This window comes from Rhamphochromis sp. 'chilingali' (assembly GCF_963969265.1).
Source record: "Rhamphochromis sp. 'chilingali' genome assembly, chromosome: 5".
NCBI classification, from domain to species: domain Eukaryota; kingdom Metazoa; phylum Chordata; class Actinopteri; order Cichliformes; family Cichlidae; genus Rhamphochromis; species Rhamphochromis sp. 'chilingali'.
In genome coordinates, this window is record NC_137932.1 from 27,008,247 (window position 1) to 27,035,905 (window position 27,659).

At 41.2% G+C, this 27,659-nt stretch overlaps 1 protein-coding gene across 3 annotated transcripts in view; it reads left to right on the forward strand.

Moving 5' to 3' along the window:
• adgrg6 (adhesion G protein-coupled receptor G6) overlaps positions 1-26,617 on the forward strand; it is a 99,263-nt gene extending 72,646 nt beyond the window's left edge. For all 3 annotated transcript variants that reach the window (XM_080882644.1, XM_080882645.1, XM_080882646.1), the window contains 19 exons: positions 101-139; positions 252-397; positions 641-731; positions 1,791-1,879; positions 2,812-2,876; positions 2,970-3,103; positions 4,388-4,553; positions 4,643-4,783; positions 4,856-4,969; positions 5,343-5,388; positions 5,855-5,964; positions 6,183-6,310; positions 7,274-7,542; positions 8,186-8,270; positions 8,825-8,975; positions 9,235-9,367; positions 9,565-9,666; positions 11,195-11,347; positions 24,951-26,617. In XM_080882644.1, the coding sequence (XP_080738770.1) occupies positions 101-139; positions 252-397; positions 641-731; positions 1,791-1,879; positions 2,812-2,876; positions 2,970-3,103; positions 4,388-4,553; positions 4,643-4,783; positions 4,856-4,969; positions 5,343-5,388; positions 5,855-5,964; positions 6,183-6,310; positions 7,274-7,542; positions 8,186-8,270; positions 8,825-8,975; positions 9,235-9,367; positions 9,565-9,666; positions 11,195-11,347; positions 24,951-25,162 (2,374 nt within the window). In that variant the 3' untranslated portion in view covers positions 25,163-26,617. The remainder of the gene's footprint in view (positions 1-100; positions 140-251; positions 398-640; positions 732-1,790; positions 1,880-2,811; positions 2,877-2,969; positions 3,104-4,387; positions 4,554-4,642; positions 4,784-4,855; positions 4,970-5,342; positions 5,389-5,854; positions 5,965-6,182; positions 6,311-7,273; positions 7,543-8,185; positions 8,271-8,824; positions 8,976-9,234; positions 9,368-9,564; positions 9,667-11,194; positions 11,348-24,950) is intronic.
• Positions 26,618-27,659: the final 1,042 nt, after the last annotated feature.

A 27,659-nucleotide genomic window follows, 5' to 3' on the forward strand; every position in this document is an offset into this window, starting at 1 on the left:
TATGTGCTTCCTCCTGGCTGCAGGTACTTTACTGTGTTCATGCATCATTTATCATTTGTAGTCTTTCATCTCTGCTGCTTCTCTTCTTTTCCCTCTCCAGTGTTCAGCTGAGTCCACAGACTGCAGGAAACCTGAGCAGGTAGCATGACTCTGTTTAACTCTGCAGGTTCCTGTCATTATGTGCTCACCACCTCATAGAAGTCAGGTGTTTAGGATGGTAGGTCATTCTGGCATGTCTCTTTTTGCTGCAGCTATGAGTGCCGTGGTCTGCTGGTTTATACCGAGATCATCAACAAGAACCTGAGCCTCATCGATGATGCGTCTGCCCGGCTCAGACAGGGGAGCGTGTCAGAGGGTGTGGAGATCCAGAGCGCCTCTGTGGAAGTCAAACAGATTGGTGAGAAGGTTACACTGAACGCTAAACACAGAAAAATAAGAACCGGAGATAATAAAGAAGTATGGTTTCTGCACATCACTCACACAACTCTCTGGATTTGATTTGTTGTGGATTTTATTGTCTAAAGTCTGTCTGTTCGCCTTCTCTGATCACTCTGTGCCCTGGATGTTTTTCCTGTTTCATTATATGAATGTATGTCTGCTTCAAAACTGTGAAATCACTCCTGTTTTTTTCTGCTTAAAGAAAATTGCCCGTACGACCCGCCTTGGCCTGAAACCAGACCGACCGTTACTGAGTACCAGCCCTGCTTCCCCAACAAGAAATGGAGGACCTGGTAACACGAACACACACAAAACATGAGCTGAATGCAGCCAAACACGAATATTTGATTGCAATATTTCCAGCTCCATATTCTTATTTTCCACTTGACAATAATCCTTCATCATCCTTGCAACTAGCACGTTTGCACAAGTTCAAGGCAAATATTAGGATTTGCACTTATATTCACGAACTGTTATTTATTTCATATCCATCTTTTGTAGGCACTTTGTTCTCATGATCATTGTGAGGTTTTCGTGTTTCTGGGGAGAGTCATTAATCAAGACTGCATGATATATCCCAAAATGTATTTTAAGAACCCCCACTGTGATAAAATCAGCAGTAAAAGCAGCTCATATCTTTTCTTTGTTAGAGTCTGTGGTTTTAATCAGATCTTTCTGAGACACTGTGGTGTTCAGTGAAACAGCATTTGATGTTGATTTATTGACTTAATTCATCTTCCTGTAATGTTATACACCTCATGGTGATCTATGATTTATTAGTATGACAAGCAGGACATCTTCCGACGCCCACGAGTGCCTCAGCATAAATTCTCAGAGGGAAGTGGTCCTTAGTGGGGTTAACTGTGGAGTCAGTGGGGCTAAAGTTCTGGTTATTCTTCTCCTTTTATCACACGTTTCCACAGCAGCATTTCTGTTGAGCAGACTCAATGATAAAGTCTGAACGAAGCAGTCGGACCTTTGAAGAGCGCTGCTGCACACGTACTCCGGACCGCAAACACCAGGGCTAAAATCCCATTTGAACCCTTTAAATGTTACTTCACCATCTTAAAACAGGAAGTAGGCGATGTTATTGTCATAGAGTTAGTGTAGGGAGGAGGTCGGGGCGGATGGGTGGGCTGATAAAGTCAGAGAGTGCTATAACTACCTTTACTGCATGTTGAACTGTGTGTTTGGAGCGACCAGGATTGGGTTTGTTAAGCTGTTGAATATTTAAGCACTTCCTCCACATTCCTCCACAAAACCTGCCTGCAGCAGTGCCGGCTATCTTACTTAGGACTACTTCTTTAAGCTGAGTAATTATATGTCTTATCGATAACCTCTTCTTTTCCCAGTTTAATCAGTTCGATGAACTACTCATCGTACTGGTCAGATCCAGACAGCAGCAACTGCACTGATATCGACTCCATCCAAGTGTCAGCAGGTACGCTCAGACACAAAGTCAATCTGACAGCGGACTGTAGACGTGGCGTGCCGACACCGTTGATTCTAACAATGCATCATTTGCTTTGTGTGTAAAAAAACATAGACAGCTGAATATCTGAGTTGTTTTATTTTTGCATGAATAAAAAAGCAAATACATGATTTTAAATTATTTTATTCCAACTGCCGCAGTTCAGAATAAAAGTATTAACAACAAAGTTAAAGAGTCTGAGACCACAGCGTAGTACAGATTTAAAAATGTTATTTTCCAGTGTGGGAACATTTTATTCACTCTTTGTGCGTTTCAGATAATAAGCTGGGTCACATTTTTACAATATTTTCTGCTCGTCCGTTTCTGATTTGCCCCAAAATGGTATGGTTTGAAATATGTAACATATATGATTTCTGCAAATAATTCGCTTCATATATCAAATACTTATTTACCTATTCTTTTTGACATACGGTCTCTGAGCATAATTGAGCATGTTTTTTCACACCTGTTTGAATATAAATATCTCACAATGAACTATGAAAGATAAAAGCTTTTCTTCCAATAACATTTAATCAGGATCCATAATCCTGCAAAATCAAACATGCAGAATTAATTTAACATAAATTCACAAATATAAAGAAATATTCATTCACTTTTAAAGCTGCTGTGAGTAAATCTGACATTTGTAAAAGAAAAACAAAAATATTAAGATGACCTGTATGAAACTCTAATTTTCACTTATTTTTGACAAATAGATATAGATTTTTGTTCAGTTTCAAGACTTTATACATTAAACTATTTTAAACCTGAATTATAAGTCAATAGACTAGAAATGACACAGAACTGGAAAATGAACCTGAATTTGTGTTTTAATCTGTGATATATCACAAAGTTGTGATAGAAAGTGACAAAATGGAACCATTTGTGTGTTGCTTGAGCAGAAAATGCATCTGATGTAGCGGAGCAGCTCAAAGCGTTCACCAACAACAAGCTGAATGAGAAAGAGGTGAGTGTTTACACTGGCATCTGTTCGCTCAAGTCTCCTGTGACCAGGAGAGTGACTCCGTGTCCTCCTGTCCTCCTTGTCCTCCGTGTCCAGGTGTCTAAAGTGGTGTCAAAGGTGGAACAACTAGTGAACGTATCCAAGATCAACTTCACGTTAGCCTCCAGCATCGTCACCATCATCTCCAACGTCATGAGTGGCTCAGCTACAGTCCCGGCAGCCTCAGACAAGTACAGACTTCTTACTCTGCCCACCTGATATTAAAGTCCTGTTTGTGGCACATTAGTATATGTGAGGGGGGCAAACTCCTCAAGATGGGTGGTGACCATGGTGGCCATTTAGAAGTCGGCCATCTTGGATACAACTTTTGTTTTTAAAGTAGGAAGAGGGCCATGTGACACATCAAACTTATTGGTAATGTCACAATTTAGACCAACTCAGACTGGTTGTTATGTGATGGTTGATCTGCTAAAATCTTAATTTTGTAACCAAAACATCTGAAAAATGTAAAGTTATCACTCACACACCACCAGGAAGAAAGGGTGACTGGAGAAATTCTGCAAATGTCACCAGGTCTGTGAAAATTAGAAGTTAGCAAAGAAACTTTGAAGCATCAGGATGACGATAAACTGAGAATAAGGTGGAGAGTCTGCTATCAGTTTGGATCATCAGTTTCTGATAATTTGATGATTAACTGGAATAAATCGGTGAAAACTGCAAATCATTTGCTGTCTCCATACAAAGTTTTTCACTTTAAACTGAAATTTACATTAAGCATTTAAATTCAGAGTCCAGTAGCTTCTGAAAGTAGGAGATTTAACTGCTCTGTGACAGCAGCGGATGAGTACCTAACATTTGCATAGGAATAAAACTTGAGTTTAGCCTCCTATTGCAGCGAGTTTCACCATAGACAGGTTGTACTGGTTGTGCAGACCGACTCAGACTGGTTGTTATGTGATGGTTTTGTGTGTATTTATTAATCACATGAACATTATTTGCAAAGCTTCACCAACCTATCTGAGAGACCGCAGCAGTTTGGACATAGGCCGCCTTCCACCAAAAGTTCACTCGGAGATTGCAGAGTGCTCCATGCTCAACCTCTGGGCAACCAGCTGATGCTACAACTACTTACAGTTGACCTCCAACAGCAAAACAGTTCAGCATGATCACCGGAACCGACAGGTTGCCCTCAGTTGCGCGGAGGCCGTGTCCCATTTCTACGATAGCAATCAGCTAGCATGTAGTCAGAGTGTTGAAACTTTCTGCCGCTTAATGAACTCTCAGCCACAAAGTTTGCTGGCAGGACGGAAAGTTCAGTATTAAACTGAAACTTAAACGAGACTCACATGTTTGAGTCTGTTTCACATGAATCACCTTCAAACATGATCATTTTCAGCTGCGTTTCAGTCAGCCGTGTTAAACGCCACCTCTGTGTTTCTCACCAATATCTGTCTGGTTTTGCTTCCCTTTGAAATCATCGTAGAAATACTTTGCTTCTCTCTCCTCCTCCGCAGAGCTCTGAAGACCGTGGACAAGCTGGTGCAGAAGATCCAGTTTGATGGTCCGTCCATCCAGATCAATTCCAAGAATCTGGCTGTGGGAATTCTGGCCCTCAACACGACGATGTTCAACGAAACAACCCTCAGCGCCTTCATGTCTCCAAATAAGTCAGACCCGCAGGTAACGGCTGGGAAAGTCAAAACTTTCTCCTGTAGAAGGTGGATTTGTGTTTTTTGATTTAGCTTTGACTGTTTCCTGTCCCCTCTCAGATTGATTTTAAGTCTAAGCGGCCGAATCCTTTAGCTCAGGTCACACTTCCCGCCTCTCTGCTGTCCAGAGTCTCTCATGCCGAAGCCGACACACCGTCCAGGATCAGCTTCATGTTCTTCAACAGCCCCAGTTTTTTCCAGGTCAGAGGTCACGGTGTGACGTTCACACAAAGGCTGATGTTTTAGGGTGTCTTAACATGACGTGTTTTTCAGAAAAAGGCAGAAAATGAATTGATCAGCTACGTGGTGGCGAGCAGCGTGGTGAACGTCCCCATCCACAACCTGAGAGACCCAGTGAGGATCGAGATCGCTCATCGCTCTGACCCGGTGAGCGTTCACGTTTTTTCCTTTCTTCTCTGTTCCATTTTTGGACTTTATACACATTATTTATATATTTGCGTCACTCTTTTCACTTCCTTTCTTTGACCTGTGCTTCATTGTGTTGTCTGTTTCATATAAATGACCTTTATGTTTCTCATGTTCCCCTTTTTCTGAGGTTAATTAATACATTTATTAACATTAATAATCCATATTATTGAAACTGTCAGTAAGAATGTAGTTCCTGGAGATGTGCTGAAGGATTTGAAATGACAGTGTCAGAAGATCATGCAGAAATGAGCCAGGTGTGATGGTCACGAGTGGCTCTGATTGTCTGCTTACTTGAACTTGCTGCTGAGTCATTGCTCTTCTGTCCTCTCAGGCTCGTGGGACTCTGGACTGCGTTTTCTGGAACTTCACCAAGAACGGTAAGTCTGTCCGTCGCCTCATCACTCACCTCAAGTTCATCACTGGTCCTCAGATCTGCAGAGAAGGGAGTCGGCAGCTGTTACAGCTCGTCACACCTCCGTCCTGCTGCACTTTTACTTTGACGTTCTGGTCTGGTTGCTCTTTCAGCAGAAAATTCTGGTAAATTTAGCAGCTTTTCAGGCCGTATTACCAACAGATTCAAGTACTGCAGTAATTACTGAAGAGGACGTTTGTGCGCAGTCTTATCTCAATACAGATATTTGGCTTCGGAGCAGCCGCCCTCAAACTTTGCAGAAATATTTCGAGCTCCTGAATCCCGAGCAGTGCTTTATTTATTATAAAAAAAACACATTTATTATATTATATTTTATTATTAGAAAGAAATCAATCTTTTCATCTGTTTAATTACACATTTTCATTTTGTGTTGAGGTGACTTTGCTGTAATGCCTCTGTGTCACCACTAGATGGAACTGGAGATTGGAGCAAAGAAGGCTGCAAAAAAAACTCCACCGAATCCACCGCCAACAAAACCGTCTGCCTGTGCGACCACCTCACACACTTCGGTGTCCTCCTGGTAAGACCGCCGTGTTCCTGTGAGTGTGTGTGTCCGAGCTGTCCTCACACACCTGTCACACTGACGTCCTGGCACGGGCGCCGCATACATGTCACGTTGTGTGGATCCTTTCATGTTTTTGTTGTGGTCATGATGGTCTCCATAGTTGCCCTCTGGCCTTCTTTGTTGTTCATGTGCGTTTCCTTCATTCATGTAGTCGTTGCCGTCTCTCTCTTAAGGACATCTCTCAGACTTCGCCCTCCATCGATGAAAAGAACAACAATATCCTGACCTTCATCAGCTACATTGGCTGCGGGATCTCCGCCATCTTCTCTGCTGCCACGCTGCTCACGTACATCGCCTTCGAGTGAGTCCACGGTTCGGCTGCAGTATGAACCCTCCAGCTTCCAGTGCCTGGCTATCGTCTCTCCTCATCCGTGTTTTCCATCAATGATGTCATTGTTTTTTGGTGACAAAAGCGAGTCAGTCTGTTAAAGCAGAACTACACAAAGTGTTGGAAGACAGTCTAGATTTCCATCATCTGTAGTTTCCTTGAGTTGTTCCTCCCAGAGTGTGAAACACCGCTGCTCTGTCGGAGCTGATGGTGTCTCACAGATGTGCACGACATGTCCTTTGGCTCCAGTGCTGTGACCTCTGGGTTTGCAGTAAAAGCAGCATGGATCGCTCTCTTTCAGCTCTTAAAAAGCTGCATTAAGCTTGTAAAAGCACTTTGCAGAGACAGAAGGACTAAAACAGTGTGATATAAATGCCACTCCTTTGTTTCTCTTGGCTTCGCATTTAAATCCCAGAGCCAAGCATCACTGTTCAAAGTGCAGGCTGTTTATACAGAATCTGTTTAAACCCAAACCGTCATCTTTCCCAGGTTTACATGAGTGCAAACGACACTAATCAGCAGAGCCTGTTGTCCCAGGTGTGAACACCTGTACTCCGAAAAGGAGGCATGGGATGGTGTGGAGGACAGAGGGTTGCGTGCATCACTGTTATCACTTTTATCAGTGATGTCAGTGATGCATGAATAAAGACATTTAGTGTGTTTTTAGCTCTGTGTTGGGTAAATGGAGCGCACATGGGTCACGCTCACGGTGCTCTGAAGGCTTTCAGCTCGAATGTTGTGAATCACCAATAAATTTCAAAGTCACAGAAAAATTTGGAGCAGGAAACCAGAGAGAAACTTGAGAAACTCTCAGCTACTGCATGCGGCTTTGACTTGAATGAGAATATTCGGAAAAAACTGCAGCAAATATATTTCTCGACAATATCAGAATGTAACCACGCAGAAATTTGTGCTTTCCTCCTCTTGTCCTTACAGGAAACTGCGACGTGACTACCCGTCAAAGATCCTGATGAACCTCAGCACATCCCTGCTGTTTCTCAACATGGTGTTCCTGCTGGACAGCTGGCTGAGCACCATGAAAAACGAGGGGCTGTGTAAGGCTGTGGCCATTTTTCTCCACTACTTTCTGCTGACCTCCTTCACCTGGATGGGGCTAGAATCGGTCCATATGTACATCGCTCTGGTCAAAGTCTTTAACACCTACATCCGCCGGTACATCCTGAAGTTCTGCATCGTGGGGTGGGGTGAGTCGCCCACTGATGATCCACACAGACCCACAAAGACAACAAAAGATCATGAATAAAGTAAAAGTGTCCAACATGGTTTAGCATTTCTCTGCATCAAGAATAATTTATGATTAATAATTACTGAAGCTCCTACTGTTGTGCACAAGTCAAGTCTTCGTTTGGAGGTGGATTTGGTCGGGAACTCTGTGAAGCTGCGGGTGTCTCAGGGCAAAAACACACAGCACAGCTTCAGCTTCATATCATTCCTGTTGAATATGATTAATAATCTCTTACAGACAGGTCTAAGTGCATGTAAACCTTTTACTATCCTGAACAGATGTGCACCAGCGTACCAAACATTCCTCCGAGAAAATATCTTCTGAGATTTATATCATCCTCCTGAGACTGGAGATGCAATTTTAATTTCTATGAGCTGTTTGGGATTAAATGGCGCTGATATGCACAAAAAAATTAACTAAAAAAAGGAGGCCGTTACCTCGTTAGATAATTGTTGAATACTTTTCTGTCTGGATATGAGGACGTGGGTTTAATTTACAAGATAAAACAGTTTGATGCCATTTCAGTCTGTGATTGTGATGCAAGTATAAGAGACCCGGGAGACTGACGTTAACGTGCGGACGGCGTGCTTTGTGTGTTCCAGGTCTTCCTGCTGTGCTGGTTGTGATTGTCGCTGCGGTGGAAAAAGACGCATACAAAGCAGTAGAATACAAAGGAGGGTCAAAGTTGTAAGTGTGCCCAGAATCTCAATAACAGGTCTACAAACCACGTCACTAAATATGGACGTGATGATTTCTTGTCAGAAAAATCAGGATTTGATTAAGTCACTGAATAACTCATTTATCAGAGTGTTGCTTAATCAGTCAGTTAGCTAACAAAAGAAAAGCCTTGTTACATGCAGGCGTCATCGTTAGCACAACTGCTCCACGGTGCCAAGTTTATGATGAAAGGACAACGAGTTGTTCAGGATTCGAGTTAAAAACTGCTGTGTGCATGGCGCTGACGTGCTTGAGCTCCTGCAGCTGATTCTGTCTGTTATCCTGCAAAACTCGCAAAAACGATCAAACTGAACAGCTGCACAAAATCTCACCTTAAGCAACCCTCAGTCCTCAGGGTTTGCTATAACGGGATGACCAGTGCACTTTCACTTCGTTTTAGTTTACTGCATCTCAAATTGATTAAGGCTGGATTTAGTTTCATTATAATAAAGTGGCTGATGTGTGAAAAAACCTTAAATCCCTCTTTAATAGTTTGAACGGGCATGTGTGTGTTTCCTTGTCAGCTGCTGGATTACCAATGAAGCCGTCTTCTACACCACCTGCGTCGGTTACTTCTGCCTGGTGTTTCTGCTCAACATGGCCATGTTTGTCGTGGTGATGCTGCAGATCTGCGGACGCAACGGCAAACGCAGCAACCGCACGCTGCGGAAAGAGGTCTGTACTCATGCCCAGTGATCTGGACTAAGACTGTTTCATGATTTAAAAAAACTTTCTGTCGGTTGTAATAACTCTCTGAATTAAAAGTTAACCCTGACATTCCTGCAATATAATAACAACCATATCATAACAGGTGTCAGCAGCCTTAAGGCTCTGTCAGTTTCTCATGTCTGATTCTGGAAAAGGAAGTAAACTAAGGAGACAAGGAAAGGAGGGAACGTTTAACGCTTTAAAATTCTCTCCTGCTATGATCCAGGTTCTCCGAAACCTACGGAGCGCCATCAGCCTCACCTTCCTGCTGGGAATGACCTGGGGGTTTGCTTTCTTTGCCTGGGGACCGGTCAAGCTGACGTTCATGTACCTCTTCTCCATCTTCAACTCACTGCAAGGTGAAGTGACCGCATAGCGTGATAGTGTGAACATGTTTAATCCGTGTGCTGAGTTGTGTTATGTGTAAAGATAAAAGGTTATAGAGCAGGTTTGTGCAGAGGCGATAACTGTAAAGTGACCCAAGCAGTTATTTTTACCTGTCAGCAGGTCTGCTGTGGTAGAATAACTCATTCTGTTTCTATCTGTCTGTTTTCAGGCCTCTTCATATTTATTTTCCACTGCGCCCTGAAAGAAAATGTGCAGAAACAGTGGAAGAGATACCTCTGCTGTGGCCGATTCAAGCTGTCAGACAACTCAGGTATCCCATCTGTCTGTCTGCCTTTTTCAGGTCAAGGCCAGTTCATGTCTCCCCTCTCAGGTCTGTCTGCCGGACCCCAGAGAGGTTCCCACGGCAGCATAAAAAAAGAAATAAAAGGACGTTTTATTAAAAATATAAAAGCTAAGTCGCCACGGCTTCATAGGTAATAAAAAAGATAAACCCAGGAACTCCTCCAGGTGCGCTCAGTCTCAGGATGTGCTGTCCGGGTGCCATTTCATTTAAGAGAAATCACTGAGTTTCACTTGATGCCAAAAAATTACTGTGCAAAAGTCTCCAACCACAGATAAAGTTTTGCTTGGAAAATAGAAAATAGATGCATAAATACACAGAAATACAACCTGGAGAGCTGGATGTTTGCCTGTTTCGGACATCAGAGGCAGATACTATTCATCTTCTTTTAAAACAGGTTCTTTCCTCAGATGTCTGTCATGTGTAGACATGACACTGATTCATGACTTTAAGCAGGCGAAAGATCCAGTATTTACTGACTGTTATCAGTCGTGTCCTGAAAAGTCCTCTTTACGTGATTGAACTCACAGATCCAAAGAGCTCCACTTTAGTGCCAGCAGTGCTTTTATGAAAGGAGAGAGAGGATGGATGCTCCAGCCCTTACTTCGCTTTAACATGTGAAGGTTTTCAGTGAGTGAACACATCTTTCACGTGGACATGTGTGAGATCCGTTTATTCACTTATACAGAAACATCTCTGAATGTTTCAGCCAAAACATGTTTGGAAAGAAACAACTCAAAACGAAGCTTTATTTAATTTATTTTTCATTTGATAAAAATCCAGATTATGATGACTTTTTAAACTTGTTGGAATGAGTTCATGATACATGTTTGTGTTAAAGCCAAAATCTCTCAGTTCAGGTTCCCTAAAAACATCCTGAGAAGCTGTGAAAGTAAAAGATAGACCTGCTTTTTTATGTTCTGCTGGCAACTCTTCAGTCTGATGGGACAGGATTTTCCTTTTCTCTGTTTTGGCAACAGTTGGATGGGTTATCAAAACCACAGATTATGTTTCTCCCTCATTGGAGAATTATTTAACTGGAAAAAGAAGGAATCATTTGTAATGGTTTCATCCACCTGTCCACATTCTTTCCAGGCCAGCTGAATTTAAACAGGTGTTGTTGGGAATTGTTCTAAACAGCTGGAAACGGAATGTTTAAAGGTTAAATATGCATAATGACAAGATGTGTGTTATTCAAACATCCTGAACATTTTTAATCTCAGCAAATTAAACTTCAGTTGCAAAAATCCTGAAAATGGAAATAGTGCAGATATAGTTCATGTTGACTGTGAATTGTTTAGTCAAAATCTAAAGTTGTACATGTTCCTCTAGAAGAAAAATGTGGAGAATTATTAGAGAGGTCCAGTAATTGTGTCTGACACTGAACTTCAGTAAAAGTGAGGAACATTAACATTGAAGAAAAAACCCTACAACACATTGTGTCCCACTGATATCGTCTCTAAAAATCTGGAGATAATTGATTGTTTCTCGCGTGCAGACTGGAGTAAGACAGCTACCAACAACACCAAGAAGGTGAGCTCAGACAACCTGGGCAAGTCTCTGTCCTCCAGCTCCTTTGGCTCCACCACCGCCAACTGGACCTCCAAAGCTAAAGCGACGCTCAACCCGTTCAAACGACATAGTAACACAGGTGAGACCCGCTCAGAAAGGCCCTCGCAGCACAAACGCTCTCATACAGTAATTACTTAGAGGAGACTGTGAGACTGAGAGGACATGGAAGCAAAGAGAGGAGAAACATCCAGCGTGAGTTAGTCTGAAAAGAAAACCACCACCCTGTTTAGACAGCTTGTCTGAAGTCCATTGCTCTTTGTGAAAACACCGCTGCACATACTATGCCTCAGAGCTTTACTGCTTTAATAACACTTGTATATGTTAGCATGTAGCCTATGGCAGGCATGAGTGCGTGGACCAAATGTTCCCCTTATGCTGCGCAGCACTACTATGTAGTAAACAAGTTTGCATGCAGACTCCAGTGTTTTCTGTCCTGAATATGAAGATGAAAGGAACTTGAATCACCCCCTACTGTGGAAGTTAGTGTAGCTTATCACAACCCCGAAGCAAAAAGGCCTGTTTGATTCCATCATAGTTATATATTATAACGTCCTGCTCAGTAACAATCTCTGTTATTAATCCACCTTTCTCCTTGAATAAATTAGAACATCCTTAAATCACTTTCACTATTTAATGAACGGGATGATCCATAATAGTTGTTCAGTGACTCGGTTTGAAGGAAAGACTTTAAGTGCCAGTTAAACCCATCTGCATGCAAACTTGACTCCACTTGAAGATCAGTTCCTTTTTTCCGTGATTGTTGCAGGTTTGTCACTGTTACCATGAAAGCCTGTGTAATATCTCCTGGTACGTGATGTTGATGTGTGTGCCTCTGTGTTTGCTGTGTAGACAGCTATTCCAGCCAGTAACAAGAATGGAGGACCAGTGGAGGTAAAGCCTAAGCCGATTAGAGGGTTGTGCTCCTGCTTCCAGCATCATGTGATCTGATCTGGGTTTCCCAAAATGCTTCTGCTCTAAAATTAATCTGGAAATCCAAATTCTAGATGATGTTTAATTTGGTGTCTTTAATCCAAAAGAGGAAAACGTTCAAAGGTTTCACTAGCAGACATTTTGGGAAAGCAGCCACTGTGATTGTGCTGTGATTGTTTGGTTGCCATGATGTCATACACGTCCCTTGTTCCCCACCCCTGAGATACTCTGTTATAAGTGAGAGCTCAAACTCAATCCACTCATTCATATTTTGGCCTCAGGGTGCCTCGGGGTGCAGAAACAAGCGCGCCGTGTCGGGCTGCTTCCGAGCCGACATCTGCAATGTGTTTAATGATTTTGGATTTGTGCAAATTTGTAATAAGAGCACAGTAACACCAGGCTAACTCTGTGGTTCACATTAGAGTGAGTAACTGATGTGATTTCTTGTGTTTGCTCATTAAATTAACACCAAATGTTGAGGATGTCAAACACTCTGTTTGAGTCCCAACATTACACGATGCGACTGACTCCCAAAGAGACTGAACCTCTCTCTCTCTCTCTCTCTCTCTCTCTCTCTCTCTTACTGATTGTGATCACATTAAACATCTGCTCTCAAAATCAGAGAGGTGCAACACTTCCTACAGTTTAGTTTAATTACTTTAGGCACAATTGTATAATATCCCCAAACCATTTGTGGAAGGCTCTGACACTCATCCATGGAGTAGAATAAGCACGTTCCAGCAGGCAGAACTCAAATGTGTTTTCTAAGGATATTAAAGCTATTACTTCTTTATATATTTAAGCTGTGACAGAGACTGTGAACAACCACAGTTGAGTATAACCCACAGATTAGCACAAATTAACACAAAATTAACCCAAAGAACAAGCTCGATATTTGAAATTGCAGTAATATAATTACAAGAGGAGTCACAGAAACTACAGTCACCAGTTTTTTTTACTCTTAAAAGTGGAAAATCTAATGTTTGTTTTTTAACTAATTATCCTAGATGGTTAACATGGGCTTCGGTGCAGTGAATGATGTATTGATTCCAGGTTAACTCCAGGTTAGTTTGAGTAGATGGACGGGGTCTGGTTATACTGGTTATACTGGTTGTGTCTAAAAAAAAAATCGGTGTGTGCAAGATGGTGCAATATGGAAACACTTGGCCGTCTTTGTTAAATCCAAGAGAAGCGTAACGTTTTGGCTGCCCGACTCTGATGACTTAACTCATGTGAGCGTACAATAACGTTAAACAGCGAGGTTCATCAAGTTCATCAAGTTATTTCTAATGTTATTGTTTGACTGTGGTTTACAGTTCTAGGCTAACCCCTGTCAGCTTGCCACATATCAGCTATAATAGCTATATTGGCCATTTGGAGTAACTTTATATTGCGTTTGCTACTGGCATTGCATTTAAGATTATTTGAGGCTAAAGGTGACATGAATAAACTTTTTATGTTGGCCACTTCAGATAGATCCATAAGCCTTGATGTTATTGATGTCGTCAAAAACTCAGTTCATTCCACGACACGCGAGCCACGCCTGTTTCTGAATTTCCAGAATGAAAATAACTGCAAGTCCATCGCAGATACTAAGATTAAGTAAGGATTAAGTAAAGGACTCTAACCTATGAGAGTGGGGGAGGAGGAGCTTTGGACAGTGAGGGGAAAGAGAGGAGATTTGCAGGAGGAAGCTTTCAGTTTCCAATTTCTTGGTTCACCTTTTTCTAATGTTACACAATTGCAGCTTTAAATGCTAACGTGCATGCTCAACAGGTTTGATTTTATGCTCCCTCTGTGCCCCCCCTCCCTCTGCCAGTCAGAAGATTAGGAAACTTTTCAGTTGGACATGTCCTTTCACTTTTCACTCTCACATGATCTGCGACAGCCAAAAGGAATGACTAATGTAATTCCAGCTGTAGTTTAACTCTGTGTACATGATGTGTTTAGTGTTATGGACTGAATCCATCTTTAAGTAATTTACTGTGTTTCCATGTGAAACAAAAAGACCCAAAGCAATCTTAAAACCACAGGAGAAGTAATTTGTCTGTAACAAATTTCACAACATGTTGTTTTGTTCCCAATAACATTAAAAAAAATCTGGTTCGTTTTGACCGCTTTATAGATGTCACTGTTCTCTGGGCTGATTTGGCAGTCCTGAAATCTGGACTTCCCCTTCTCTCGAGCACAGCGTACTCCCTGTGCGGCCATTGTGTCAGTCAGAGTCAGCCCGAATGGCAAGGGTAAAGTTGAACAGGTAAAGTGTCTCAGCCGCTGCATTATATCTCCAGGTGAGCTGAGAGAACAGGTGAGGAGAGATCTTTAGTCTCTTTGGGAGTTTGGAGGTTTTCGCCAAAGCTGTGATGTCAGAGTTTCTCCTTCAAACTGGCCACATTCACTCTGAGCTCAATTAGTACTCTTACTTTCATTCCCAGCGTTCCCAGCCTCCTCTCCACAGACAGCTGGGACTGTGTGGAACTGAAGAACACGCAGAGCCTTAATGGAAAGAATGAAAAGAAGTTTTTCCCTTTAATGCCAGCAACATGTTTTAAAAAGCTGAGGCTCTGAGACTTTTTCTTACTAAAACGAGCAGGAGAACAACGTTGTCTGCATGGAGTTCACTGCTGACTCGTGCGGTGAACTCAGAACCGTCCGTGCTGAATCTGTGTGCAGAACAGAGCTGATGATTTAAACCCCAGTAGTCAGGAGCTGAAGAGTGAATGGAGCCACTTTAAAGGTTACTGTTGTTCAGGGAAAAGTGCTTTCTGGAACATCTTTCAGACAGTCAACAAATATCTTTCATGGAAGACGCTTTGGGGAATCCACTCATGAATGATGCTGAATGATGCTGAATGTTGCCTTAGCTGTTGCCTCATGGTTCCTGTTCAGGTTGTGTGCTTTACTTTGGGGACCTGACACGTACTTTGGGGATCATGCTGCTCCATTTGTGTCAGCGTAGTGATCTGTCTTGGTGTGTTTGACCCACAGGAACTGATGCACATGGAAGCTCCAAACTGGATATTTCTCTCACTCTGTGATGGTCACACACACACGTGTGGTTGAAATCTCATATACACATTCCCTTACACACTTCACCACATTATTGCATAAATGCTTTGCAAGCTACAGACCTATGAGTCAAACGCCAAGTCCAACCTTCCATCCAGCACGCTGCCAATCCTTTTATTTATGACCTTCATCGATATGTCTCATTGCGTCCCTGCACGATTAGATCATCCCTTAAACCGCTTGGAAAATATTGGAAAATACTGTCATCGTGCACAGTAGTCTACACTGGTGAAAAATTTGGACCCTGTTCTGGATTCAAACCAAGCCCAGGACAAATAAATCAATTATTTCAAAATAGAATAATAAGCAAAACTGAACATGTGGGACTAAAGCAGACCCAAAATGAGCATGGTGTTCCATCAAGATAATCGGTTCATGACTCCCACACCCATCTTATCTTGATGCTTGACTATATAATCACAGCTGACAGTGTAATGAGATGTAGTGGCCCCATCACACTCCATCATGCTGTGCTGCAGTCAGTATTTTATTATCTTCCAGTAAGAGAAAAAACGGTTATTAGACATTTGTCACGACAGAGGATGAAATCATTTGGAGTGGCAGTGTTTCAAAGTTTAAAGCCATCAAACCTGCGGGTGTGTGGACCCCCTGATATATATTTCACTGTCTCTCCTTTACAGTACTGGAAAAACACAGTGAACCATGTCCTTGAACAGCTCGGCTGAGCACCAGCTAACGGGAGTTTCATTACTATGACCATAATTATTATGCTAGCCCATAATTATTCATACCCCTGGCATATTTTGACCTAAAGTTATTTTTATTCAACCAGCAAGGGGTTTTTTGACCAGAAATGACAAAGGTGTTTCCCAAAAGATAATAAGACGATGTACAAGAGGAATCATTGTGGAAAAAAAATTTGAGCAAAAGGTTTCATGTCCAGAATTATTCATACCCTTCTCAGTAATCAATACATAAGCCTTTATTGGCTAGCAATCAAACGCTAATTGCAGACCAGCTTTTTTGCACGTCTACACAGGCATTTTTGCCCACTCGTCTTTAGCAGTGAGCTCCAAATCCTTCAGGCTGGAGGGTCTTCTTGCCATCACCCTGATCTTTAGCTCCCTCCACAGATTCTCAGCTGGATTCAAGTCAGGACTCTGGCTCTGTTGAGAATCTTCATGTATTGCTTTTTTTTTCATGGTGCCATTTACTTTGATTAGGTTCCCTGGTCCACTGGCTGAAAAACATCCCCAAAGCATTAGGTTCCCACCACCATGTTTGAAATTGGGGATGGTGTTCTTTGGGTTAAAGGCTTCTCGTTTTTTTACGCCAAATGAAGGAAACATCATTGTGACAAAACAATTCCATTTTTGTTTCATCTGACCATAACACAGAAGACTAGAAGTCTTCTTCTTTGTCCAGATGAGCATTTCCAAAGGCCAAGCGAGCTTTTGTGTGCCTTTTCTGGAGAAGTGGCGTCCTCCTTGGTCTGCATCCGTGGAACCCAGCAGTGTGCAGTATCCGTTGGACTGTCTGCCTTGAGACATTGCCACCAGCAGAGCCCAGATTTACCAGGATGGCCTTGGTGATGATCCTTGGATTCTTTTTCACCTCTCTCACTATCCTCCTGGCCAACACAGGTGTCACTTTTGGCTTCTGACCACGTCCTTTGAGATTTTCCACAGTGCAAGACATGTTGTGTTTTTTAATAATACTTCGCACTGTAGCCACTGGAACTTGAAAACATTTAGATATGGTCTTGTAGCCCTTTCCTGACTTGTGAGCAGCTACAATGTGTAGCTGCAGGTCCTCACTGAGCTCCTCTGTCTTAGCCATGACTGTCCACAAACCAACTGCAGAGAGCTGCTGTTTTTTACCTGTTGAGTTGATTAAAACAGCTGTTCCCAATTAATTAGGGTAATTAGGATGCTTTAGACCAGCTTCGACTATTCGGAATGGTATAGAACTTTTGATTTTCCCAGAGACTATGACAGTTTGTGAAGGGTATGAATAATTCTGGACATGGCACTTTTTGCTGAAATGTAAATAAAAGCTGAGAAATTTTTTTTTTTTTTCACACAATGATGCCTCTTGTACATCGTCTTATTATCTTTTGGGAGACTCCTGTGTCATTTCCTGTCAAAAAACACTTGCTGTTTGCATAAAAGTACCTTTAAGTTAAAATTTGCCAGGGGTATGAATAATTATGGGCTTGACTGTATATATTCACTACAATTCTCTTCTTGTGACTCACTTGATGAAATTAAAACCAACCAACAGCAAGATGTCAGTCCCAAATCTACAAACAAACCCTCAAAGCCTGTGAGGAACCAATACCATCCCAACAAAAGCTTGTGTTTTCTCTAAAAGCACAAGCTTTTGTTGGGATGGTAAGCATGCACTAGCTAGCATAACTCCAGGAGTTATGCTAGCTAGTGCATGCTTACTTTAGCCAAAAGTAATGAGCATCTATGCTGAAGGAAGATGTCTTTTGTCATGCAGTGAGAGTGCTGGCAGTGGGATTTAGAGAATCATTGAAGTGACTTTGGTCCTCATTGATGACTGCTGCAGTGAGTGGCATGTTACTGATAAGCTGCATAAAGTGTAAAGGATGCAAATGGGAACATGTTCAGTGTGTTCCACAGCTGTGCCATCGCTGTGCTCGTCCAGACGTTTGCATCCAAATGGGGACAAAACACTGTAATATGTTTAAGTCTCAGACATCTTTATAATGCTGGCTTTGACTCTTTTATATGCACAAAGTTTAGTTTTAAGAAGGAAAGAAAAACCACTCTGTGTCAGATATCCTTGTCTTTTGAGGGTCCAAATGACCTTTTTTGCTTTTCTGTTCCCATTTTTAAAAACCTTTATAAAAGTATTTATCTGCAGACATCTGAACAGCTCTCGGTTGATTTTGGGTTCCCCTCAGATTGGTGTTTGAGACTAATTTTACTGGAATGTTGATTAAGGGTTTTTGTTTTAGCTCTTTTGTCAGATTTAATGTGGGTTGATGTGTAACCTTATGTCACCCTGTATCTGAAATCTATTGTCAAGTTGGAACTAAGATTAGAGCTCAGACACGTCATCTTTTGCCTGCTGCACTAAAGCCCAGTATTTACTTTGAAGGCTGCTTTTCCTTTTTCCAGGTAGGCAGCCTGGTATCTTGCGAAGGCCAAATTGAAACCCCACGTCCTTCCTCATAGCCTCACTGATATCGCTGTGTAGCTCAGCCAGACCTAACATATGGAACTACTGAATGATACATACATCCTCCATTAACCGAGGTGCTTGTGAAGCATCTGTTACTGTTTCCAGTCAGATTTGACTGATAGGAAACCTCCACTGTGTCCTGCCTGCACCATGTGAGTCCACAAAGTTGGGATACAGTGAGACGTGGTGCAGAGATTAAAACTCAGATGAGCACGTCAGGCGAATCATGGACAGCTTTGGATGCAACACTTGGTTCGCCTCCAAGCAAAACAGAAAATACTTTCCAACCACCGTCTTTTTCATTTTATTGGCAGTGTTGTGTACAGAAATTGTCAGAATGTCTCAGCCAGGTCCAAGCCACTGAAGAACTGCAGATCTCGCATAGTTCGAGGACTTTTCACTGATTGTCTATTTTTAAAATGTTTATGTGTGTATCAGCTTCTTTGACCCGTCGCCCTTCCCGAGGTTCTCTCCAGGGGTACCTTTTCAGGTGAAACTGGATTACACCTTTGTTATCAAGCACAGACATGCTGACAGAGTAAGGGGATACAGTTTGAGTCGGTTCTTAGTCAACAATCACTTCTTTAACAGTATTTGCAGTAAAATGGAGGCCAACAAAAAGATAATGGAGTGCAGATGAAAACATAAAATGTGTTGGACACCACAATAAAATAAATATTTTAGTCAAAAGCTTATCCAAAAATAATTTTTACTCTTTGATTTAAAGAAGTTGCTGATTGTGCCAGTTTCAGATTGTCAGACAGGGCGGTGATATTGACTGGTTTTGTGTCAGCGTTTGGCCAAACTAATAGTGCAAGAAAACACACAAATCCTGGCCGGACACCACAAAACTGTCCACATGGTCATGCCCAGCTTGCTCATTTTTACTTTGTACTGTCTCGTGTGTTGCCTGAGCCACATCGTGAGGTCTAATCAGCAAAGACAGTATGGGATGTCTGAGTCCTACTGACACTCGAATACACATGAAGTCATTTGCCATTTGCCTTCAGATCAGAGCTTTGTTGCTGCTTGTTGTCATCTCTCTAGATGAGGCCTGATTTGCTGCACAGTGTTGGCTGTGCATGTCATTCCAGTATCTCGCTCTGTCTTTTACTTCTAAGCACCAATAGAGCTCAGGACAGAGTCTAAGTAGAAGGAGAATCATTGCCAAGTGATCTGGTTGTTGTCTGGTTAATTTCTTCAAGCTTTGTCCAAAAAGTGAAACCCTGAAATATTCTGTCTTGTTAGGAGCCATTTTTATTTGCAAGTGTGTCATTTGGACACCAGGGTTGATGGATGAGGTAAAAACACAGTTAAGGAAATCAGGCAGATGATGAACAGAATTCAAAGAAGAAAGAGATTCAGTGACTGATCTTCTCAGTAAAGTTAATCTGGAGTCTCATAGTATAGTCCTCACAGCAAGAGGTCAGACATCTTCTGTCTTTAGTCGGAGTCCCAGGCCAACCATCACACGTGCTCAAGAATATTAGTCAAAGAAAATTAATTAAAACTTTTCAACTCTCCTGGTTTGAGTCAAAGCTTGCATACATACATTCTCCCTGTGGATTATTTAAAAGTCTTTAAAGACAAAAAGCTGCGTCCACAGTGCTACATGATGAGCTGCATTAGCTTTTTTATTTGTTTGCGTTGCCACTTGGAGGCAGCAGAAGCAGGGGGTGAACTGTGCTACAACAGCCACACACAGGACTTTTGCCTTTACACGTGACCTGGAGCGACATTTAAACTTAACAGCCTGCTGCGACCTCGTGCTGCGGGAAAGATCGGACGATAAAATCTGTGTGGGTTCGACTGCATAAGTGTAAACTTTAACATGTGATACTATCAGATCATCTGTGTTTCACATAACATTCATCAGCGCAGCTTTATTGTGTGGAATGCTTTAGGCCTGCGCAAACAGACTTGTTTGTCTAATTGCTTTACTCTAACATAAAAGCATGTACTGAAGAAAATGCATTTTTATTTGTACCTTAGAGGAGGGTGGTAAGCATTCTCATTCAGATCGTGGCCTGCGGTGGAAATGGACAGCGTGTTATTAAGTCATCTGCGCTGAAGGAGGAATTCTCTCTTTGTGTTTCCTACGAGGTTGCTTCACAGTTCCTCAGCGTCTTCACAGTGTCAATCTATCCTTGTATCATTTCCAGATGTTTGAGGTCGGAGCATCTCTCCATCACAGAGCAGGCAGATCATGACCAGGGACCGACCTGCTATTCCCAAACGCCTTTTCTATGACACCAGCTCAGCTCTAACACCCCTCACAGTTTCTGTCTCTGTCTCAAAGTGTACTCTGGTGTACAATTGAGGGATTAGAAAAAAATAAAACAGTATTCCCCGTAAAAATGTTGTCCATGTGTCAGAGGAGATGCAGAAAGAAAACAAAACATCTCAGTGTGACATCATGGGGCATTTTAAAAGTCAAAATGAATGAATAGGACCAGCTGCAACATGACCGCGTGAGGCCAGCGGCATAATCAGCGCTGTCATAATGCACAGTGAAAGGAAGTCGTGACTGCAGTCCACGCCAGCAGGAAATCATTGCTTGACCTTGAAGCTTTTTGTGTTGCAAAGGGACAACAGTTGGAAGAGATGTTGGGAATAATCGCTGAATGTGTAGTAAGACAACACAATCAATCAATCCATGCTTTGTTTAATCAGGCAGCGATAGAGAAGGAGCTTCTTTGTTTGAACAGCGTGATTTAGATGCAATCTCAAATATTCCCTGCTTTACAATATCAGACCAGGAGGTCAGCGCACAGACATATGCATGTGTTTGATTTGGCTCAAAGAGCATACATTTAAGTCGATTGCTTTGGCCCATTGTCCACAAGAATGTTCCATAAAATGTGAAACTGTGAAGACTGCTGGTATATCTATACCATAAATCCAGAATTCAGGATGACATTTTTAACAAGTAGACAAAATTATTGTCTCAAACTGCCACACCTGTAAAGAGCCCCAGAGCATCGTTAACTTCTAAGAAGTCTTCCTGGACTGAATGAGGAACAAAAGGAAACCCCTGAAGGTTTGATGAAGACACTTTTTGTAACTGAATGAACATTTTCCAGACATTCTCACATTAAGAGCATTGACACTAGTGTTTGGACTTCTATTCTTCTCGGTCTAATTTTGATGTTTAACTTGCTCCCCGGTTAGCCCTAATTCTAACCTAAAACAAACATGCAGTTCACAAAATCCCATCAACATTTGGGACTTTCTGGAGCTTGCATTGTTGCTGGTAGCTGTATGTTAGGTTATAAGAGGGTTGGTTCTTAAATTCAGGGTCACGGACAAAGCATATTAACACTTTCATATTTCATTTTTCCTCTTGTGCCCATTTTCTTTGATCGTTCATCATGTTCGGAGTCAGTAGATTATCTGGTAGCAGACTTAGAAGTACATTCCAGTCGTTGTTGTCCCCAGCATTGTTTCCTCCAATTTTCCCCCTGGAGGATCTTGAGACAGTCTCAGGTCAGACAAGATTTGAAATCCCTCCAGTGAGGGTCAACCCCAACGACTCTTCTCAGCTTGTTATGTTTGGGAAACCTTTGATTCAGTTTTATTTATATTGCTCTAGTTTCAAAGTGCTTTATATTATGGAAGTAAAGACCCTACAATGTTAGCAAAAGAACCATAACAATCAGACGATCTCCTGTGAGCAAGGACATAGTGGTGGGGAGGAATAACCCCCATTAAACTGGAAAAGGCCTCTGGCAGAACCAGAATTGGGCAACCATCTGCTGCGACTGATCTGGAGCCTGAAGAGAAAGATAAGGGAGAAAACCGGAGCACAGAGAGGCCACAAATTATATCCAAGCACATATCCAAATTATGCAGTTTTGATGACCTTGTATAAGCAACCACTTGGGAATAGTGGTAAGGAAGAACTCCCTTTTAACAGGAATAAAACCTCTAGCAGAGCCAAGTTATCCGCCACGATTGGTGGCAGGTGAGGAAGACAGAGACACCCTGTGGAAGATGAATAAGATGAATAATAACTAATAATTAAACAACATATGTTGTGTAAACACATAAAGCAGTGAGTGAAAAAAGGTGAAGACGACGTGTGTAATGTACAGCACATCTTTTTATATGAGTCCCATCACCTATGATTTAAACACATCTTCAGCTAAAACCATGATAACAGCGGTTAGGTCAAAATTATATACCGCATACTGTCACCGTTCCCTTTCTACACATTTTGAGTTACGATCTCAGCATCGAGTGCAACATGAAATTTCGACCCCATGTGATACGACCCAGAGTATCCCGGTTATATTTTCTGCTGGCTCATAAAATCCTTGAAAAAGCAGGTTTTTGAGCAAATAAGAAAAGAAAGATGGAGAAAAACAAAACAGAAAACCAGACAAAAACCAGACGATATTTGGCAAGACAGGTAAATAATCTGCTCTAAGTCGAGTTCATCATAGCACCGTGAGATGATCAGAACTTATTGACTGTGTTTTCCCATCCAGACTTGTGATAAACTCTGCTGAGAGAAGCACAGAAAAGATTGTTAATCTTGAGAATTTCACTCATGGTTAAATAAAGCAGCAAAGATCTCAGGTTATGTAGTGGTTGGCACTACCTATGTGTTCTACGAGGGAGCTGTACTCTGGCATTTCTTTCAGTTCCTGTTGAATAAACAGAGTTGGTCCTGGCTTAAGTCTGGCCAGTGTTCATATCACCATCTTTGTACCGTAGACCTATTATGCCTCACTCTTGCAGTCCTCCTTGTCACTCTGTGTAGGACAACCTTCAGCTGTTCTGAGCAGTGTTTAAATTAGACCATGAACAACTTTCATGTAACTGTCACGTCTGAGCAAGAACATGTTTGACTTAACATATTTTATGTCATTTTATGAGTTCCAAAACAGTCTAAAGACAAATAAGAGATATTGTTTTCACAAATATCATGCTGAATGTAGATACTTTTGGCTCAGGGCAATCATGAGTGTGGTACATGGATCGTTTTCACAGGTAGGGTCAGATATTATTGCACATGACTGTAGAAAAATATGTTGTGTTTCTCCTGGACATTTTGACCTCACTCCCACTGCTGTGTTTTATTTTCTTGGTAAGTTGATTTAAAATATGCTGTACTTATGTAAATCCTTAATGTTTTCTTGGACTAAGGAATTCTGCTTGTATATTTTAAGGTTTTAACAACTGCCAAGTTTCTACATTTCTTCAAGCTTTCCAAGTTTTTGCAGATCGCATTTTGATATTGCATCGTATGAGTGCTGCAAGAAGTACAGTATTAAATGTCTGTGGGCTGAGTACTTGGTACTGCAAAAGGCTGAAGGCAGAAGATGAAATGAAAAGTGGTACAATGTAAACGTAACTACAAAATCAAAGTTAGCACCAGGTCTTTGTGCAGCCCAGAGAGATCTAAGTGGACTCTCTGCATGTGCTCACCGTGTTGCCCTGGATGATGTGGTGCGGGCTGAAACAGCGGACACAGTAAAGTCTTGAAGGTCTTGAATAACTTTTGGTATTTATGTATTTTAGCACAATGTTTTAAACTCTCATGTCAGCAGTGATTTGCTGTTGCACTTGGGCGTTTCCTGATTTTTCAACCTATTCAACAAATTTTATAGCATTCTACGGCACTGTTGGCTCCTGTCAGCATGACTACGCACCAGCTCCATTTTCTAGCTCCATCTTAATTTCCTCAACCCTTGGCCAAGGTGTGGCCACTTCTTTCATAATCTCATTCTTTTGGTTACTATAAAGTTCACTAGGCCCTTGAATAACAAAGTCTGCATAAGAAGAGAGCAGTGGTTTTTAAAAGTCAAAATACTGCCAACCAGGAGAGTGCAGCATGCTGGAGGGTTCAGTTTTTGCACTCTGCTTGTCTGTGGTTTCAGTTTGTTTTCATTTGCTCTTTGCTATGATTTAGGCTTAAAAGTACTTGGTGAGGTGTACGTCAGGTTCTGGGTTTAGGCAATGCCAAATAACAACACTATCTCTGTGCTGATTATGGTGATCGCAGTGAGACTGATTGTACTCTTTATAATTTCATTCCCCAGAAAGTAGTCTGTCCACATCTATTTGAATTTAATTAACAGATTATCATTCTTGGTCTTTGTCTTCTCTTCCTTTTCTTTCTACCTTGTGTTCAGAGCATTCTTCGTCCTCTGCCTTTAGTCTATATAGTTTTTATATTTTACAGGGTTCACCATGATACCAGTGCAGTCCGAATGGTTGGTTTTACCATATGTTTAGAAACAAGTGATGAGCAATCACATGAGTCAAATGATCCACCCGATCATAATACATACCTTATTAATGTATCCTGTTTGTAAAGCTTTTAACTAGAAGTAATACTAATACATGAAGGCTAAATAACAAGTGCTAACATGTTTAATTTGATTGACATTTTCAGCGTGAATGACAGTATCAATGTAATCAGATTTCCTTCTAATAACTGGAACGAATCCATAATTAGGTCATAACACCCTGGTTTCCCTCTGTGTTTTTCATCCCTGTAGCTAAATACTACTCCAAACAAACCAATCCAAAGTGCATCTCCTCATCCTGTTCCTCCTCAGAAGTGGAGCCCAACTCCTCTTCCTCCTCGTCCTCCATCCTTCCTGTCAGCCAGATGATTGACAAGGTGAAAGGTTACTGTTCCACACACTCTGACAACTTCTGCAAGAACATCATCATGCCTGACACCTGCACCCACTGCACCAGGTTTTAGATTGCCCTCAGCACTTCTGCTGCCCCCCATTAGAATATGTTCTAGACCTGCTCACATTGTTCTAGAAACTTCTTAACATCCTGTTCACAGCTTCACTGAAAGGCTTCTGTTAAAGGTTCATACATGAAGCGCAGCACTGGAACATGAGTCATTATTCTGTACATGCCGCTGAACATTATTGAACCTTTTGTGTTCTGGAAGTACGTCTAACATTTCTGGATTTCAGCATTCAACTGTTCAGTCTGTTGGATATCTTCCTAATGTTCCCGAACTTTGTGAGAGCAAAATTTGATGTTTTGAAACGTATCCAAGTATTCTAAAGTTGTGTGACAGCCTCATTCCAAGAGAAAGGTTGTAGCAAGTACCGGCTGACTGAGAATTACAGAACATGATTATAAACTCAATGAAGCCTTAGTCAGAGAGTGTGTTTTTTAATTCTTCTGATATTCATTGAGATAGCCCCCTAACACTGTACAAGCCCAACACCCACACAAACTGTTTAGAAGCGTTCTGATTCTGTCTCAGCCTCAGAGATGTCCCTGAAAACTTTGTTAAATCGTGTGTCATCATGTGAATTGTTTGTTTTGCTGTAGGAGCACATAGTTTTTTGTACAATTAATTCAACAATCTGCAAAAATTATTGATATGTGTTCTCATTTATGTTAAATTTACAAGGAGCAGGCCGGTTTGTCAGACTGTACTCTAATTTGATTGGATATTTTTCCTCAGTACAGAGTATGCAATAACGTGATTAAATTCCTTTGTACAAAAGTCCCAAAAGGCTTTTCAAGAAATATGCTTTTTTTATGAAATATGCTTAAACGGCAGCCTGTGAACTCATCAGAATTAAGTCAGTCAACAAAATTATTCTGATTAAGAATGATAAGAGAAGCTACAGGGTGGTCAGTGACGCTGATGTGATTCTACTGTATCATATCAAATTACCAAAATTGGCCGACTTGGCTGCCAGAATGTAAGATGAAACTAGGAGCAAGGGGGAGTGATCAGAGGGGTGAGGAAAGACAAAAAAATGAAAAAAAAAAAAAAGGATGTTATCAAAGAAAAAACTAGACTCTTAGGTTTGGCATCTTTTTAATACTGTGATGTTTATTAAAACTGTCCATTTGTGCACGTGTGTGTGGAGCCATACCCTCTGTAAATATAGATCTATGTATTCTATGTGCCTTATTTTTATTGTGAAAATCTGTCTGGATGGTTGATTTTATTCATGCCTTTGTAAGGTCCTCAAAGGGTCACTGCAACTGTACATACTTTATGCTTTATATACATGCTTTAAGTTGTGATGACCAAAGGGGCAGAAATAGGATGGACACACACAAAAAGAGAATTGAACAGAATATAATCTCCACCGGGAAAGGCCGATTGATCAAGGTGTTTTCAAATACTCATTTAACATATTTACATTTATTAAAAATATTATTATCATGAACAAAACTTGGTATGTCTATTGATGGAATGCTTGAGTTTATCAACACATATTTTGATTTTCAGACTCCATTTTTGAAAATGTTGTGCTCATATATAATTACTGTAATATTTCCCACATGTTTGGTGGTTTATTGGATAAAAGATGTTGAAGCTTTCTTGTGCATGTCAGCCAGAGTTTAGCAATCATAGTGGTAAATTCTTTACTGTTCACATTTGGAGGTTTGTTTTCTTACTCTTGTTCTAATATCTGCTCTTATTCAGAATTTTGTGATAGTTTTTTTTAAGGTAATACAACTGCTAGAATGACAATATTATAGCCTAAAGGACTTATGGATAAGTTTACCCAGATCCCAGCAAAAATGCTAAGTCTGCCGATGTTGTGGTTTAGACAATACAACTCAGCATCAGTGTGTCTTTTTATATCCGATATTCAAATTACTACAAGTATTTTGCAGACCTCCTTTTAGAAGGAACATATTTTTAAGAGAAACCTGATGACAGCCAAGTCTGTAGATTACCCAGCGGTCCTGGAAGTGCAAGAGGAATTCCATCCTAGTCCTTTCATGTGGTGGCAAATATCTAAAGCAGAGGAGATTTAAATATATCAGCATGAAAAACGAGAGGGAACAGGAGCAGTGACAGAGGATATTTTTGTTCTCGTAATTCAGCTGAACTGATCCATGAATTTAATCATCAGTATCATTTTTTCTTTTTAAGAGAATCAACCGAGTTAGCAAAATAATCTACACTTATTTCTCAAAATGTAAAAAAGTCAATATCAGTTTCATATTAATGTTGTTTCATCACCTTCTACACAGGTAAAGCAGCATTTTTACATATGGTTTAATTTGTAAAGCCATGAAAGTCAGCACTTCCTTCCCTTCCTTAGACTTTAAATCCTGATAAGAATTCCTTTGTATAATAAAGAGATATAAAAAGAAACTCCATGGCACACATGCAGCCACCATGCAGTGATCAAGTGTGATATTCATTGTTTGACTGTGTTTGTATCATGGACAACATCGTCAGTCTAGGTATGCCACACTGC